The sequence below is a fragment of the Echinops telfairi genome, unplaced genomic scaffold (assembly GCF_000313985.2).
Source record: "Echinops telfairi isolate 266 unplaced genomic scaffold, ASM31398v2 ScPeMD7_70;HRSCAF=299, whole genome shotgun sequence".
In the NCBI taxonomy this organism is placed as follows: domain Eukaryota; kingdom Metazoa; phylum Chordata; class Mammalia; order Afrosoricida; family Tenrecidae; genus Echinops; species Echinops telfairi.
The window spans coordinates 3,713,084-3,728,140 of record NW_022103968.1 but is presented as its reverse complement, the minus strand read 5'-3'; the positions used below and the strand labels follow the sequence as shown (position 1 = coordinate 3,728,140).

Here is a 15,057-nt window from a genome sequence, read left to right as displayed (position 1 = left end):
CACCCTGTCACTGTGCTAGGACTCATCATCCTCTGTCACCAGAAGGAGAGAGCAGGCCGGAAGCCAGGGATCCCAGCTATGGGGCCTCAGTCAGTCCAAGAAAACGTAGCAGCATGTGCACATCCACATGCACATTCAGACACACACACACACACACACACACACGCCCATATGCATACACATCCCCATATATGTATAGCATATGTATAGTACATGTATAGCACAGGAAGACATATATACACACACACATATACACCAAACCCAAACCAAACTCAGTGCCGTCTCGTCGATGCCACCACCCTGGTGAGTTTCTGAGACTCTTTATCGGAGTAGAAGGCCTCATCTCTCTCCCGCCGAGCAGCTGGGGGTTTCAAACTGCTGATCTCATGGTTAGCAGCCCATCGTGTAACCACTACACCATCAGGGCTCACACACACACACACACACAGACACACACACACCATATACATATGCACACAGAGAGATGTATACATATGCATACGCTTATGTACACATATACACACATAGAACAGAGATGTGTAAATAATAAGTACACATGCACATATGCACACAGACATTTATACTCACACACAGATATATGCACACACAAATATATGCAGAGCCATATGTGCACACATATGAGTTGCACATGTTTAACACAGAGGCCTCCATGCACAATATATACACCCATATATATACACACAGAGAAACATATAGAGACATATATATTCACACACACAGACACACATTAGAGAGGTTTTGAGTCATTGACTCATGCCACTGTGGTGACCTGTCTGGATGTCTGGGGACCATCTGAAGGCAGACTCCTCCCTCAGAGAAAACGCCCTTTTTGCTCCCAAAACCACTGAGCGACGGACACGCCCGCCCACATTACGGAGGGTCATCTGCTGTTCACATGGCCTGTGACTTCATGCCTGTAAGTGCTTCAGAAAAGCATCCGCACTGGTGTGTGGGCAGGCACGCGGACACCAGACGTGGGTGACCCTGCTTCATGCTCTATCAGACGCAGGGGCAGCCCTCCATGGCCACGGAGATCAGGGCCCCCATGGCCACACCGAGGGGACCACAGAGAGTCCAGCCACTGACCCTCTGCCATCCTGCGGCGATGACGCCATCGCTCTTAGGTGCCATTGGGTGGGTTCTGGCTCACGTGGACATGATGTACCACAGAGCCGAGTGCTGCCGGTCTGTGCCACGCGCACAGGCACTGCATGTTTGAGCCCACTGTTGCAGCCATGGTGGCCGGCCATCTCCTGGGAGGTCTTCCTCGATTTTTGTGGATCCTCTGCTTGACTGAGCATGATGTCCTCCTCCAGGGACTGGTCTCTCCCAGCAACATGTCCAAAGTGTGTGAGACAAGGCCTCGCCATCCTGGCTCCCAACGAGGCTTCTGGCTGTACTTCTCCCAAGACACGTGGCTCTGTTTTCAGTGGTACCTGGAGGTTCTTTGCCTGTACCCTCATCCAAGGCATCACTTCTGCTGCACCCCTTTTGCACCTATCGAATACACGTGCAATGATTGGAAACACCCGGCTTGGCTCAGGCGCCCCTTCGTCTTCTGTGGCTATGTCACCTCCCGTTTCCGCGGATCTCTCTCATCGCCACCTACAGGGTCTTCCCACGGAGGTGACTCAGGGTGGTAGGCCCTCTTCTGCTTCATGACTTCCACCATTTCAGGGGAATCCCCTTCTCCACTCCAGTTCCCTTTCTCGGCATCGCGACCACGTCTGGGTGGCCTGTCTGTCTCCCTGGCTCCCGCTTCTAGGACTACATGCTGGGGAACCTGACGTCCAGGGCTGTAGAAGGAGGGGAGGGCAGCTTAGACGAGGTGGCCAGGGTGCCCGACACGGAGCTCTGGGAGCGCTCGGCCATGCCTCAGGGTAGAGTTCACTCTGTAATATGAGAGATGGAGGGGGAGCTGTGGCAGTGCTCAGGAAACTTCCAGCATGTTCTAAGCCTAGGGGAAGGCCCGGCAGAGGGAGACGTCTGTTCTGACTTAGCCACAGCCCAGCCTCACAGTCCTTGGGGCCCCAAAGCCAGAGCCTTACAGGGAGGACAGGGTCACCTGGGCCTGGGCAGAGTCAGGACTCCCTCAAAACAGGGACCCCACGAGGCCTTTGCTGTGCCCGTCCACTTTGGTGGACTCTGAGGAGCGGATCAGCCGGAGCTGCACACAGAGGGTCCATCTGTGAGGATGGAGGGGTCCATTTACGAGGGCAGTGCTCGTCTGTGAGGGTAGGAGGTCTGTGTGAGGATGGGGGAGTCTGTGAAGGTGGGGGTCTGTTTGTCTGTGAGGGTGGGGGTCTGTGTGTGGGCTGGATTACTGGAAATAGTCATGGAATGGCTCCACAGCCGCCGTATCTCTGTCACAGGAAAAGTGCCACCAGTACTGGCCTGACCAAGGCTGCTGGACATATGGGAACATCCGCGTGGGTGTGGAGGACTGCGTGGTCCTGGTGGACTACATGGTCAGGAAGTTCTGCGTCCAGTCGGTAAACACCTCGGGCTCCGCCTCGGGGAGCGCCATGGGGCACGGTGGGCGGCGGGTGCACTTCCATTCCTACCGTGAGGCGCCGGGCACCCCCAGTGTCAGGGCTCTCACTGTGGGCGGAGGGCGGAGACTCAGGCCCAGCGGGGGGCCAGTGGGTAGACGGGGTTTGATGGAGATGCAGGTCCAGGAGTCTACAGTGATAGAAGTTTCTAGAAGCTCCTGGCCCCTGACAGCCATTCTGGGCACGGCTGGACTCTGCCAGGAGAAATTCTAACAAGTTGGTGCACACAAGGGTTGAGGGTCCCCCCTCTGTCACACGCTGGAATGGTGAGGCAGGAATCTAGGAATCTTTAACAGTTTCAAACTGAGGTATGAAACTCCCTCCTGATCTTTCATATTTATTTCCTGTCAGCTCCCCTAAAAGGATTCCATTAAGATTATCTTCCATAAAAATAGAAAATCTTGGTGGTATATTCATTTATGTGCAAGGCTGCTAACCGGGAGGTCACCAATTCAAACCCGCCAGATGATCCTCATAAGGAAAAGGATGCTCTCTGCTCCCTAAAGAGTTAGGGCAGGAGCCTGGTGGTGTAGTAGGTGATGTGTGGGGCTGCTAACTGAAAGGTCGGCTGTTCAAAACCACCAGCTGCTCTGTGAGAGAAAGAGGAGGCTTTCCACTCCCATCAAGATTAACAGTCTGGGGATCCCACAGGGTCGAGAGAAAGACTTGCTAGCACAGAAGCCCTAGGGTGTATACCTGCCCTGCCTGCTCTGCAGGGTCACTATGGGTCAGAATCAGCTTGATGGCAGTGGATTTGGTCTTGGCTTTCAGCAAACATGTCTGGATCCCAGGCAGATGAGATAAAAGTGTAAGAGCCATTTGGAAACCCTCGCACAGCAGAGTGGGTCTGACTGGGACTGACTGGCAGAGCCTGGCCTCTGAGGCTCCTGGGAGCCGGAGCACAAAGGGGGAGGGGACGCACTGGGTCACTCCTCGCCTGCCCCTAGACATGCATGTGGGCACGCAAATGCTGTGGTGCTCAGAAACAGCTCTGAGGCAGGCACCCGGGGTTTCCTACAAGCCGCCAACCCCATCATTACCTCATACAGCACAGCTCTCCCTGAGAGTGAGGGGAGATGCCGCCTCAAGCCCATCCCTGGGAGGGGGTGCAACGGCCTCCCCCAGGGAGAGTGGTCCTGCTTTTCTGCCCCTCATCTCAGGAGGGTCCCCAGTCCAGGGGTCCTGAGGCATAGGCGCTCCGTCAGAGTGGCTGCTGGGGCGGGACGGTCACCAGCAGGGCAGGGCAGATGGGGCGGGGCAGGTGCGGGGCGGGGCGGGGCAGGCGCCTGGCACCCACTCGTGATGCTCCATCCCTGCAGCTCCCTGACAGCTGCAAGGCTCCCCGGCTGGTCTCTCAGCTGCACTTCACCAGCTGGCCGGACTTCGGGGTGCCCTTTACGCCCATCGGGATGCTGAAGTTCCTGAAGAAAGTGAGGACGCTCAACCCCTCGCACGCCGGGCCCATCGTCGTGCACTGCAGGTGCGCAAGGTGGCTGCTGAGCCGGCGGGCCACGGAGGGAGGGGGTGCAGGAGGGTGTGAGAGCCTCTCCCACCTCGCGGCGGTGCGGGGGACCCCGGGACGTAACAGATGTGAGGTGGAGCCCTCTGAGGGGCCTGCGTGTAGAGGCAGCGCCGGCCCAGGTTGACGGTGGCTGGGGCTCACGTGTCCACATAGCCTCCTCCTCCCATAGGGACGCCCAAGCTCACCGGGACATAGATGGAGGCCAGTTCTGACAGGTGCCCAGAGTCCTCATAGCAGAGCCCATGGACCCCAACAGCTGAGGGACAGGCTGTACAGAGCCTGAGCCAGGAGCAGACCCCACGATTGGCTTGTCCTGCAGCCCCTAGGCAGCCCTAGTGGCTCCTTGGTGACACTTTACCTCCTACGGCTCTGTGTCCACCACGGTCAATATGGCCATAAGGAGTGCCACCACCACAGCTGCTGCTGCCAGCACAGCCACACGGCCACCATGGCGACTGTCTCTATTGCTGTCACCATCCCCACCATGGCCACCAGAGTGAGGATGTCTCACTGTAAAAGCAGGCTCCCCAAACGACCGCTTCTCCCAGGACACCTCCCCACTCCGCTCTGCCCCCCTGAACCTACTGACTTACTTGTCACAGGGGTTTGTCTTCAGTGGGCTGGGGAGAGCAGGCGCCGACCTCGGCACTCCGATCCCTGGACAGCCCGATGTCTCCGCTTGGAAAGGCCCCACACTCTGGCCGCTGACTGGCTTGGGCACTTTGTCCCCCTGATGGATGCCCAGTTAGGACCTGAAGGTGCTGACCATGTCCCCCACCACAGCCCGCACCCCCCAAGCCCCTGTGACATTGGCCATGGTCAACAGGACTGGGTGGTGAGACTGGCACTTGCTGGGTTCTCAGAGGGGACACCAGAATGGGAGGCAGATGGTTGGCGCACTCACCTCGTGACTGAGCAGTGGAGGTTGAAGTCCACCCTGAGGGACCTTGGAAGAAAGGCCTGGTGATCTGGTTAGGAAAGCCAGCCCCTCAGCCCGTGTGGAGCACCCCGTGGTCGCTGGCAACATACATGGGGTCGTCTCAAGAGACAGAGTCCAAGTAACATCTCACACGTGGGCTGAGCATCTTCTGGGTGCCCTGTCCTGGGCACTGGGGAGACCTCAACAAGAACTTCCTTCTCTGTCTGAGGAGGCCGAAGCCAGAGCCGGCATGAGGGGCAGCTCTGGGGCTGGACAGTGATGCTCAGAGCGGGCAGATGCCTGGGCCGAGCCAGGCTGATGGAGGCCACACCAATCCCTCAGTGTGATGCTTGTTCCAGCTCACAGCAGGCCCACATGGTGACAAGAAAACCCAAATGCCATCAAGCCCATGCAGACTCGAGCGACCGTGTCGGACAGGGTAGTACGGCCCCCTGTGGGCTTCCCAGACGGTCACTCTTTGTGGGAGTAAAAAGCCTCATCTTTCTCCTGTGGAGCGGCTGGTGGGTTTGAACCACCCACTCTGTGGTTGCAGCAGCCCGGTACTCCCTGGGGGAAGAACTCCGGAAACACACTGCACCTGCACAGGTGACCAGCAAGGACGGCCTCAGTGAGAGGGAGAGCCACCCAGACGCAGTCCCTGCTGCTTCTGTATGGCCTCTCCGGCCCCAGAGCCTTGGTGGCTCAGTGGCTACACGCAAGGCCAGCAGGTGGGATCCACCAGCCGCTTCGAGGGAGCAAGACGAGGCTTTCTACTCCCACAAAGACTTACCGTCTCGGAAATGCACAGAGCAGTTCCACCCTGTCCTCCAGGCCCCCATGAGTCCATCGACGACCGCTGGGAGTTGGTTCAGTTGATGGACCACTGGAGAGACGGTGCTTGGGCCGCAGCGCCCCTGCTGGCCACGCAGGGACGCGCAGGCAGTCGCTCTCAGGAGGGTGAGCCTCCCTGGGCACAGCTTGCCCCCTGTCCAGGTCTGAGGGTCCTTCACGGGGCTCTGTGACTCACGACGCGGTGCTCCCTTCCCCCAGTGCGGGCGTGGGCCGGACGGGCACCTTCATTGTGATCGACGCCATGATGGACATGATGTTCGCAGAGCAAAAGGTCGATGTCTTCGAGTTCGTCTCCAAGATCCGTAACCAGCGTCCCCAGATGGTGCAGACAGATGTGAGTAGCAGTGGCCCTGGCCCAGCCCTGCTAGTGTTTGGCCTCCACAAAGGAAACCTGGGGCCCGGGTACCATCCCATGGCCAGAGAATAGCCCAGTGCCCTGGACCCCACTGCTATAGGGGGACACTGAGTAGCTGTCTTCTGAAAAGGGGGCGGTAGGCCAAATAAGTTAGGGAACCTATAGGTTAAGCAATGCCCTGAACCCCGCAACTATCAGCTGGCCCAGTACCTGCACCCACAATCATAGGCTAACTTGCCCCCAACGCTGTCACTGGACAATGCTCAAAGGCTAACCAGTGGCTACAGCTCACTGCCCGCTCCACTCAGCCACTGTGGGTGCCACTGTCTGATGGTGGCTACACCTGTCCAGGGACACAGTAGGGGAGGACCCCTGACTCCCCTGCCCGCTGGGCCGTGGGCACCTCCCTCACCCCGGTGTCTGTGTGTTCTCCTGGGAAACAGCAGGGAATGCTGGCTCCGGGAGGCAGGGAGGAGTACTCCAAGAGCATGGCTGTACTCACAGTGGGGGATGGGAGGTACTGTGGAGGACAGGGGAGAACTGCCCAGGTCTTCTGAGGCTGCACACACCTAGGGCAACAGACAGTCTCAGCTTTCTCCCATGGAGCACAGGGAGGCTCCAGATATCAGCCAACACCTTACCCACATGCCACCGGGAGACAGGAGAAATGGCATGACCTCCATCTTGGGGGCCCTTGGGGGCCGAGGTCACTGGGCAGCATCGAGGTCAGTCTTCCTTGGGCCCGCAGATGCAGTACACGTTCATCTACCAAGCCCTGCTCGAGTACTACCTGTACGGGGACACGGAGCTGGATGTGTCTTCCCTGGAAAGGCACCTACAGACGCTGCACAGCTCCACGGGCCAGTTTGCCAAGGTCGGGCTGGAGGAGGAGTTCCGGGTAGGTGCCAAGGGGTGGGGCGAGCCTGAAGTGAAAGCCCAGCCCAGTGCTTCTTTCTTCTTTGACCAGACCAGGCCGGGCCCCGGGAGCAGGACCTGGGGGCTCCCCAAGGAAGCCTGCCTTCTCCTTGCCAGGGCAGGGGTGGGCGTGGCTGGAGGGGGCAGATGTTTTCTGCCCTTAGGTGTCCTTCTAGGATGGAGGACGTGATGTGTGAGCCCTGCTGCTGTCTGTGGGGGGCATGGGCAGGATGAAGGGTTTGAGGTCGCTGAAGAGTGACCAGCATGGGACACAGGCACAACATGAGCACAGGCTGTTGGGAAAACAGTGCCCCACTTGCCGGACACAGAGTGGCCACGGAGCTTCAGTGTGTGGGAAGCCAAGCATGACCTGGCTCCCTGGGCAACACAGCAAGTGGCTGTGCTTGCCCTCGTGCCAGGGTCCCCGTGATGCCCTGTGACAGAGACGCTCGCCCAGCAATGTCAGGGACTGACGTACTCGGTGCTGTGTTTGATCCGCAGAAGCTGACCAATGTCCGCATCATGAAGGAGGACATGAGGACCGGCAATCTGCCCGCCAACATGAAGAAAGCCCGGGTCATCCAGATCATTCCGTGTAAGCCCTGCCCGCCCAGGCCCCGCAGCACCTCCACATGGGGCCAGCCCCGAGAATACAGTGCTGGGAGCAGTGGGTGCTAACGCCACAAAACCCCTCTTTCGCAGACGACTTCAACCGCGTGATCCTCTCCATGAAGCGGGGCCAGGAGTACACGGACTACATCAATGCGTCCTTTATCGATGTACGTGTGGCCCGGGTGTACGCGGCCCGGGTGTGCACGGCACGGTCATGCTTTGCTGGGGTGTACGGGCCACAGACACCGGTCATCTCACGGCCCGGGAGAACTGATTGCCTCTTGAAATCCAAACCACTTGATGAGCACAATTCATCATCCTTAAAACAGCCTGAAGGGGCAGGGGGGTGTGTGTGCTTTGGAGACAGAAGGATAGCGCCTGAGTGCTCCAGGGATTGCTGGCTTTTCATTCTGAGTCAGAGGTGTACTGGCGCCGGGTACGCACCGGGTCTGCCTGCTGGTCCAGGCAGACAGCAATCCCGCTCCCCCACCCGTTGCTGTCTCCATGCAGGGCGTGGACAGCAAAGGCAGGCAGACAGCCTGGGACCTCGTTTCTGCAGGGATATGAGAACATGGGCAAAGGTCTCAGGGGCTGTGGAAGCTGACCTTGAACACACAACCTCTAGCACCCAGGCCTCTTGGCCCCACACCGGGTGGCTAGTTTGGTTGTAGTGCACAGACGAAGCTCTGATCAGACCCCACAGCTGTTGGCCTCCCCTTCGCTGGGTGCCCGGCACTTGTCTCAGGTGCCCTGGGCTCTGGGGAGCAGGTGTGGACGGGGTGCCCTGGGCTCTGGGGAGCAGGTGTGGATGGGGTACCCTGGGCTCTGTGAAGTGGGTGTAGACGGGGTGATTTCAGCTCTGGGGAGTGAGTGTGGATGGGGAGACTCAGCTCTTAGATCCAGGGGAGCATTCCTGAGTGACTTAGTCCTGGAAGTCAGCTTGTGTCTGGCTGGGGTGGGTTGTGCTCACAGAGCTCCCCAGTAGACCCAGCCCTGACCCTCTGCCCCCACCGCAGGGCTACCGGCAGAAGGACTACTTCATTGCCACGCAGGGCCCACTGGCACACACCGTGCAGGATTTCTGGAGGATGCTCTGGGAGTGGAGGTGCCACACCGTGGTGATGCTGACAGAGGTCCAGGAGCGCGAGCAGGTCAGGGTACTGCCAGGGGATGCCGCCGCCGCCGGCTCAAGGCTGCCACTGGCAGCAGCCTGCCTCCCAGCGGGGTGTGCATGTGTCAGTGTGTGTGTGCATGCGCGTGCATGTGTGCGTGTGCTGCTTGTGTGCGAGTGTGTGTGAGTGGCTTGAGGGTGCGTGTGCATGCAAGTGTGTGCACTGTGTGCCTGCATGTCCGACTCCTGGGGAGCAGCTTCTGGGAGAGGGGTGGGCCCCGAAAGGCTTGAGCCCCAACTTCCCATTGGCTTTTGCACTTGAGTTAGGTTTTGTTGAGGCCTGCCCGTGTCCTTGTGGTGGTGCAGTGGTTAAGTGCTCAGCTGTTGGCAGAAAGGTCAGTGGATTGGGCCAGCAGTGTATCCTCAGGGAAGGACGTGGCATCTGTTTCCACGAAGATGCCAGTCAAGCAAGCCCATTGCCACTGTTTGGACTCCCACCCACAGCGACCTTCTGGGCTTTCTGAGGCTATAAACCTTTACTGGAGCAGACAGCCGGTCTTGCTCCCGCAGATCAGTGAGTGGGCTGAACAAATGACCGTGCTGTTAGGAGCCCAAAGCCCATCCATAGGGATGATGGCCTTGGCACCACAGGCGCAGCTCCACTCTGCCCCGTCGGGTCACTAGGAGTCAGAACCCACCCAACAGCACTGGGTTTGGTTGGGGATTTTTAAATCTGCCAGTCTGTATTCACCAAGATTACCACTTGCTGAAGAAGACATTTCCTCCACCCACCCTTGGTTTTCTCAAGTCAGAAAACCATAGGCCCTGGTTAATGTGCTCCATTAGGACTGCTGGGGTGACTCGTTAGGGAGAAAGATGGGGCTTCCTACTTCTGTAAAGAGTTATGGTCTCAGACTCACAAGGGCAGTTTGACCCTGTCCTGCAAGGTCACTATGAGCTTGAATAGACTCGGTGGCAGAGGGAGAGAGAGAGAGAGAGAGAGAGAGAGAGAGAGAGAGAGAGAGAGAGAGAGAGATTACTCAGGTACAAGGTTCTGTATGTTCTCCTTGTTCTTGGGACTATCTCTCAAGAACAAATGCTGGGCCCTGTGGAGACTGTGATTAACAAGGAGGAGCCCTCGCATGTTTTCTGCACCTTTACACACACACACACACACACACACACACACACACACACACACAGGGGCCGATCTCTCCGAGTCCTCTCCCTTTATCTGTTAGCACTTCCTTATCTGTTTGTTTGATTACTGCCTTCGTAAAAGATGTGGTATTTCCTTCTTTAAATCTGTGTATCTTGTAGAGTGGTGTGTGTGTGTGTGCCTAGAGAAAAGATCCCTTCATTTTTGCTTGGTTTTGGACGTTCTATAAAGGGTCTCATCAAAGCACAGAGTTTTGCGGGACTTCCTTTTATCACTCAGACTCATGCTCTGAGATACTTCTATCCTGAAGCCTAGCCTGTGGGCATTGGGACCCGCAATCTTGGGAGCCCCCAGGGGCAGTTCGACCCTGCTCCATAGGGCGGGAGGAGTGGAACGGCTCGATGACAGTGAGTCTGGTTTATGTACTCAGCAGTCTCTCCTCTGGGATATGAAACTGCGTGCAGCAGTGCTCAGTGGACACACATGCCCTGACCCATGGTCAACAGGCGTGATGGGGCCTCACCTTTGTGTCCACAGGCCATTTCCTTGGTCAGATGAAATGTGCCAGGTGCAGGAGAGCATTTCTGCATTGAGGACTCCAAGGTGGCCCACTCGAATTTTTTTTTTTGGACAAGGGACTTAAAATTCTTTTTTTTTTTTTTTGCCCCCAAGGACAAGTGCTACCAGTACTGGCCAGCAGAGGGCGCTGTGACTCACGGCGAGATCACCATTGAGCTAAAGAGTGACACCCTGTCTGAAGCCATCAGTGTGAGGGACTTCCTGGTCACCTTCAGCCAGGTAATGTTTGCTTGTTGTCTGGGCACCTTCTGCCCTCCTAGATGAACCAGCTGCGGTGGTCACCATTGCTTCAGGGCCTGCTGTGCCCTTCCGCTTCATCACAAGGGGTCGCTGTGTTCAGTACGGAGTGGCACTGCCAAGAGCAGGTCCCTATGAAGTTACAGCCCCATCTTCACCTGGCTCCTGGCTGGGGCAGAAGGGACACCCCGAGAGGCCCTCACTGGGCTTCTCTGGCCCCATTGCCTCCTTGGAGAAATGCAGTTGGCTGGGTGCATTGGGGGTGTGGGGTGTGAATGGGAGTTCAGGTACCTGGGTACCTTCTCAAAGCCCCAGCTGGTCACACCAAGCTGGCTGGGGAGCAGCTGCCAGGGTCAGCACTGAGGAAGAGGCCCTGGGCCTGAGTCTGTGCCCCACCCCCACCCCTCTCCAAAATCGGTCCTGCCGGCAGCTCCAGGTTGAATGTGTAGGATCACTGGGGCAGGTCCATAGAGTTCGTATTTAGTTTGTGTCCAGCTCCAGAGATAAAAAGAGGAGCTGTCTGGAAAGATGTATATAATCCCTGCAACACTCGGGAGAAGTTCTCCTAGGTCTCTAGGGATGGGGAGGGGACTCGGCTCCATGGTAGTGGGTTTGGTTTGGTTGGGTTGGGTTTGGTGGTCTGAAGAAGGTGATTGTAAGGAAGGACACTGTTGCAGGTAGGGGTGGGTTTGGTCATTCAAATCTCCTGAGTCTGAGGTTCCTAACCCAGGGAGGTCTGCACAACCCACTCTCCCCATAGCTAGCTGGCCAGGCAGCTGACTGAGCGACCACTCACTCTGAGCCTCAGTCAGTCAGTGGGGTCCTGGGTCCCTCCCACCCCATAGGCAGGCAGGCAGGGCCATTGCTGTCCCTGTCACTGCCAATACTCAGGGTGGGCCAGCAAAGCCAACCTGCCCAGGGCCTAGGGTGGCCAGTGAGGGCACAGCTCAGTCTAGGGGGAGGTGGGCCAGGCTGGGCCAGGAACGGCCACCGACACTGGACACCACTTGCCCCACAGCCGCTGGCCAGGCAGGAGGAGCAGAGCCGCATGGTCCGTCAGTTCCACTTCCACGGCTGGCCGGAGGTGGGCATCCCCGCAGAGGGCAAGGGCATGATTGACCTCATTGCAGCCGTGCAGAAGCAGCAGCAGCAGACGGGCAACCACCCCATCACCGTGCACTGCAGGTAAGGCCTGCCCCAGCCCCTCCCACAGCTGGAGCCCCACCTATCCCCACCCACAGCTGGAGCCCCACCCCAACACATACACTGGAGTAAGGTACCACCCCTGTGTCCCTCCCACAGACTAATACCTGACCCCTGACCCTCCTATGGCCAAAGTCCTGCCTTGGGCCCATCTGAGCCCTGCCCCTAGCACTGACACTACAGCTGAGGCCTGCCCTACCCTCCCAGAGACAAAGCCACACCCCCAGCACTACACTGAGGTTACTCCCTGCCCTCCGTGTCCTCCCCACCCATGTAACGCCCTGCCCTATCCTACCTGGTGAGGTTCCTCTGTACTGTAGGTGAGGTTTCCATGCCAAAGACCCCCACAGAGGTGAGGCGCCCCGCCCTCCCAGCCTCTCTCCTGCCTCTCCAGCTTCTCTGCTTGGCGGCAGATCCAGTCAGCACCCCAACTGGGCACATCGTAGCCCCAGGGGGCCACTTTGGTGATTTTCTTCTTGAGAGGGGCTCATTTGCACCTGGGGCGTCCCCAGCCCACAGGAGAGCTGGCACGTGGGTTAGGCACTACACTGCTGACCGCAGGTTATGGTTCAAGTTTACCAGCCATTCCCAGGGGGAGGTACCAGGCTGACTGTTCCCCCTAATCCCTTACAGATTCAAGGTCACTGAGTCAGAATCCACTTCGTGGCCATGGGAGGGGGTAGGGGCTCCCGTGCTGGGCTGCTGGCACCGGGGCAGCAATGCAAACCCGTCCGCAGCTCCCCGGGGAAAGGCCAGGTGGTCTGCTCCCACAGAAGTCACCGCCTCAGAAACCCCGAGGGGAGGGGCGGTCGCCTCTTTTCCAGGGTGGTGATGAGTCAGAACCCAGTCCATGGTGCTGGCGTTTTGTGTGTGTGGAGCAGGGGTGGGGTTGGGGGGTGCCCAGGCCTGGCCATAGGGGCACCTGTGCCATTTTAGGCCATGGGTCCCTGCCTGGAGCCTTTCTGATCTGGGGTGCACGCAGTGCCTTCCCACCTGGCTTCTGCAAACCCCGGCCAAGGGCTCAGCCTGCATACGCCACTGGGGAACAAGTCCTGAGGGCATGCCAATGGCAGGGCCAGTGGCTAACAAGGGCACCAACCCTTCCTTTCGGCCCTTCGCCTGGCTCCCCTAGGGAGGGCTGGCCTTTGAGCTTGTGGGGCTCCTCCAGTAAATCATGAAAATGGCCATCTCAAATGGAGTTGTCCCCGCTGACAGCCTAAGTGCCACTCTTCCTGCAGGGGCTGCTGCCTTGTTATCGCTGCTAGGTGCTGTCTTAGGCCAGGTCCAGTGACACTCGTATATGTGTAAGAGAGAGAGCTTTATATCAAGAACTAATTATATATTAAGCAAACATGCCAGCCCAGTCCAACTGGAGTCCATTAATCCAGTACTGGTTCATAAGTCCCCTTTCAGACTCATGCAGCCACATGCAATGTTGCACACTGCAGGAAGGTGACAGGCTGGTGGATATAAAATCTTGTGGATCCAAGGTGGTGGATGCATCTCCAGGGCTCTGGCAGGTCTCAGCACATGGCTTGCCAACAGGAAGGTGAGGCAGAGAGAGGAGGTCTTGCAGGTCTCAGCAAGTCTCTGTGTAACTCATCAACAGGAAGGTGAAGGCAGAGAGAGGGAGGTTCCTAGGATCTTCCTTATGAGAAGGCCACGCCTACCAGGACCTAATTGACAGGGTAAACTCCACCCCTTCGTTCTTATACATTCATGTTGACATGAGATTATGTAACTACCACAGACCATCCCTTGTCAACTTGACATCTTTACACAACTCTGTAGCCATACATAATTTTTAAAGCAAAACAGTAATAAAATCATATTTGTACCCAACAGGATAAAACTAAAATGCATATAACTCAAAATTTGCCAGCCTTATTTAAACATAATATTCTGTAAGTGAACACAACATTGTATGCCTAGCAATTGCAGTTAAGTGAATACCTACACCATAATTCTACAACCCTATGAGCATATTCCCCCACCCATGAAAGTTTGTAAGCTAGCCACTTCATGCCTTCATACTCCCCACTTTGGGTGTCCAATTTCTATACTGCCCGATTATACCAACCCAGTGCTCTGAGAAGACACGCATATTCTTTGATGTGAAGAATCTTCATTATGGTTGGAATCTTGTGAGTCCGCATCCTTGTGAGTAAGCAAGGTCAAATCAGGACAGGACATCCATAAAATCAGCAGCAATATGTACCCATTTACGGGCTCAAAAATCTCATCTTCATCTGTGGGGTTCTGGTCAACTCAATGTGGGCCGCCTCACTGAGCCTCACCATAGTGCCCATTGGCTTCCTCACTTTTTAACCAAGGGGGCACTGTCACAAATTCAACAACCCTAGCCCCCTTGGGCTAGGTCATGCCATAGGCTCAAATTCCACACCACCCTTCAAACTTCAGACCAGTCAACCTGTTCTCCTATTATCCTCTAGGCCCTGTGAACCAGGTCCACGGGTGTCAGCGGCCAGGCTCAACCAGTCTCTCTATGCTGAATTTCTCCCACGTCCACTGAATAAGTGGATCCAGGTGGCCACCTAGCGAGCCCTCGGGCTTCCTTTAACACGCAGTCTTAGATAGGAGAGCTTCTTCATGGCTCCAGATTTTTCCAGCTTCAGGCACAAACCACTAGTTCAAAATTCAAAGAACCCAAATCGCTCCTTTCTTTCTCCTCAGTCTGGCAACAGCATTCTAGACAAGTATCTTCAAATGCAAATGTCCGGAGGACTCAAGGGACTGGGTAGGGCTTGTCTTTTCAGAGGCCTGTCCTACACCCCTTTCAAGATCTGATTTAATGGCTGAAGGTAGTTGGCTTAAAAACACTCTATTATACTTCCCAATAATAATTTCTACCACAATTATATCAATAACAATAGTTAAAAGAAATCAGTATCATCTTAGTAGAGCCAGATCCTAGACACATTCTTAAAATTCAAATTAAATATTTCTCTTACTTATCTAAACTATTCCATTCACATGCAATATGGCCTTAGGCCTCTGGC

General features: G+C 56.5%; 1 protein-coding gene and 1 long non-coding RNA gene across 2 annotated transcripts in view; one reads left to right on the top strand and one right to left on the bottom strand.

Moving 5' to 3' along the window:
- The window catches only part of PTPRE (protein tyrosine phosphatase receptor type E), an 81,447-nt gene that overhangs the window by 62,036 nt on the left and 4,354 nt on the right, over positions 1-15,057 (top strand). The window contains exons 10-18 of the mRNA XM_004700872.3: positions 2,394-2,513; positions 3,893-4,053; positions 6,065-6,200; positions 6,970-7,119; positions 7,638-7,731; positions 7,839-7,915; positions 8,765-8,899; positions 10,691-10,816; positions 11,853-12,019. Coding sequence (XP_004700929.1) covers positions 2,394-2,513; positions 3,893-4,053; positions 6,065-6,200; positions 6,970-7,119; positions 7,638-7,731; positions 7,839-7,915; positions 8,765-8,899; positions 10,691-10,816; positions 11,853-12,019 — 1,166 coding nt within the window. The remainder of the gene's footprint in view (positions 1-2,393; positions 2,514-3,892; positions 4,054-6,064; positions 6,201-6,969; positions 7,120-7,637; positions 7,732-7,838; positions 7,916-8,764; positions 8,900-10,690; positions 10,817-11,852; positions 12,020-15,057) is intronic.
- On the bottom strand, positions 3,905-5,604 carry LOC123521827. The gene is made up of 3 exons (XR_006680156.1): positions 5,000-5,604; positions 4,689-4,825; positions 3,905-3,994 (listed from the first exon to the last, which is right to left on the bottom strand). It is a non-coding gene; the product is annotated as an uncharacterized LOC123521827 (long non-coding RNA).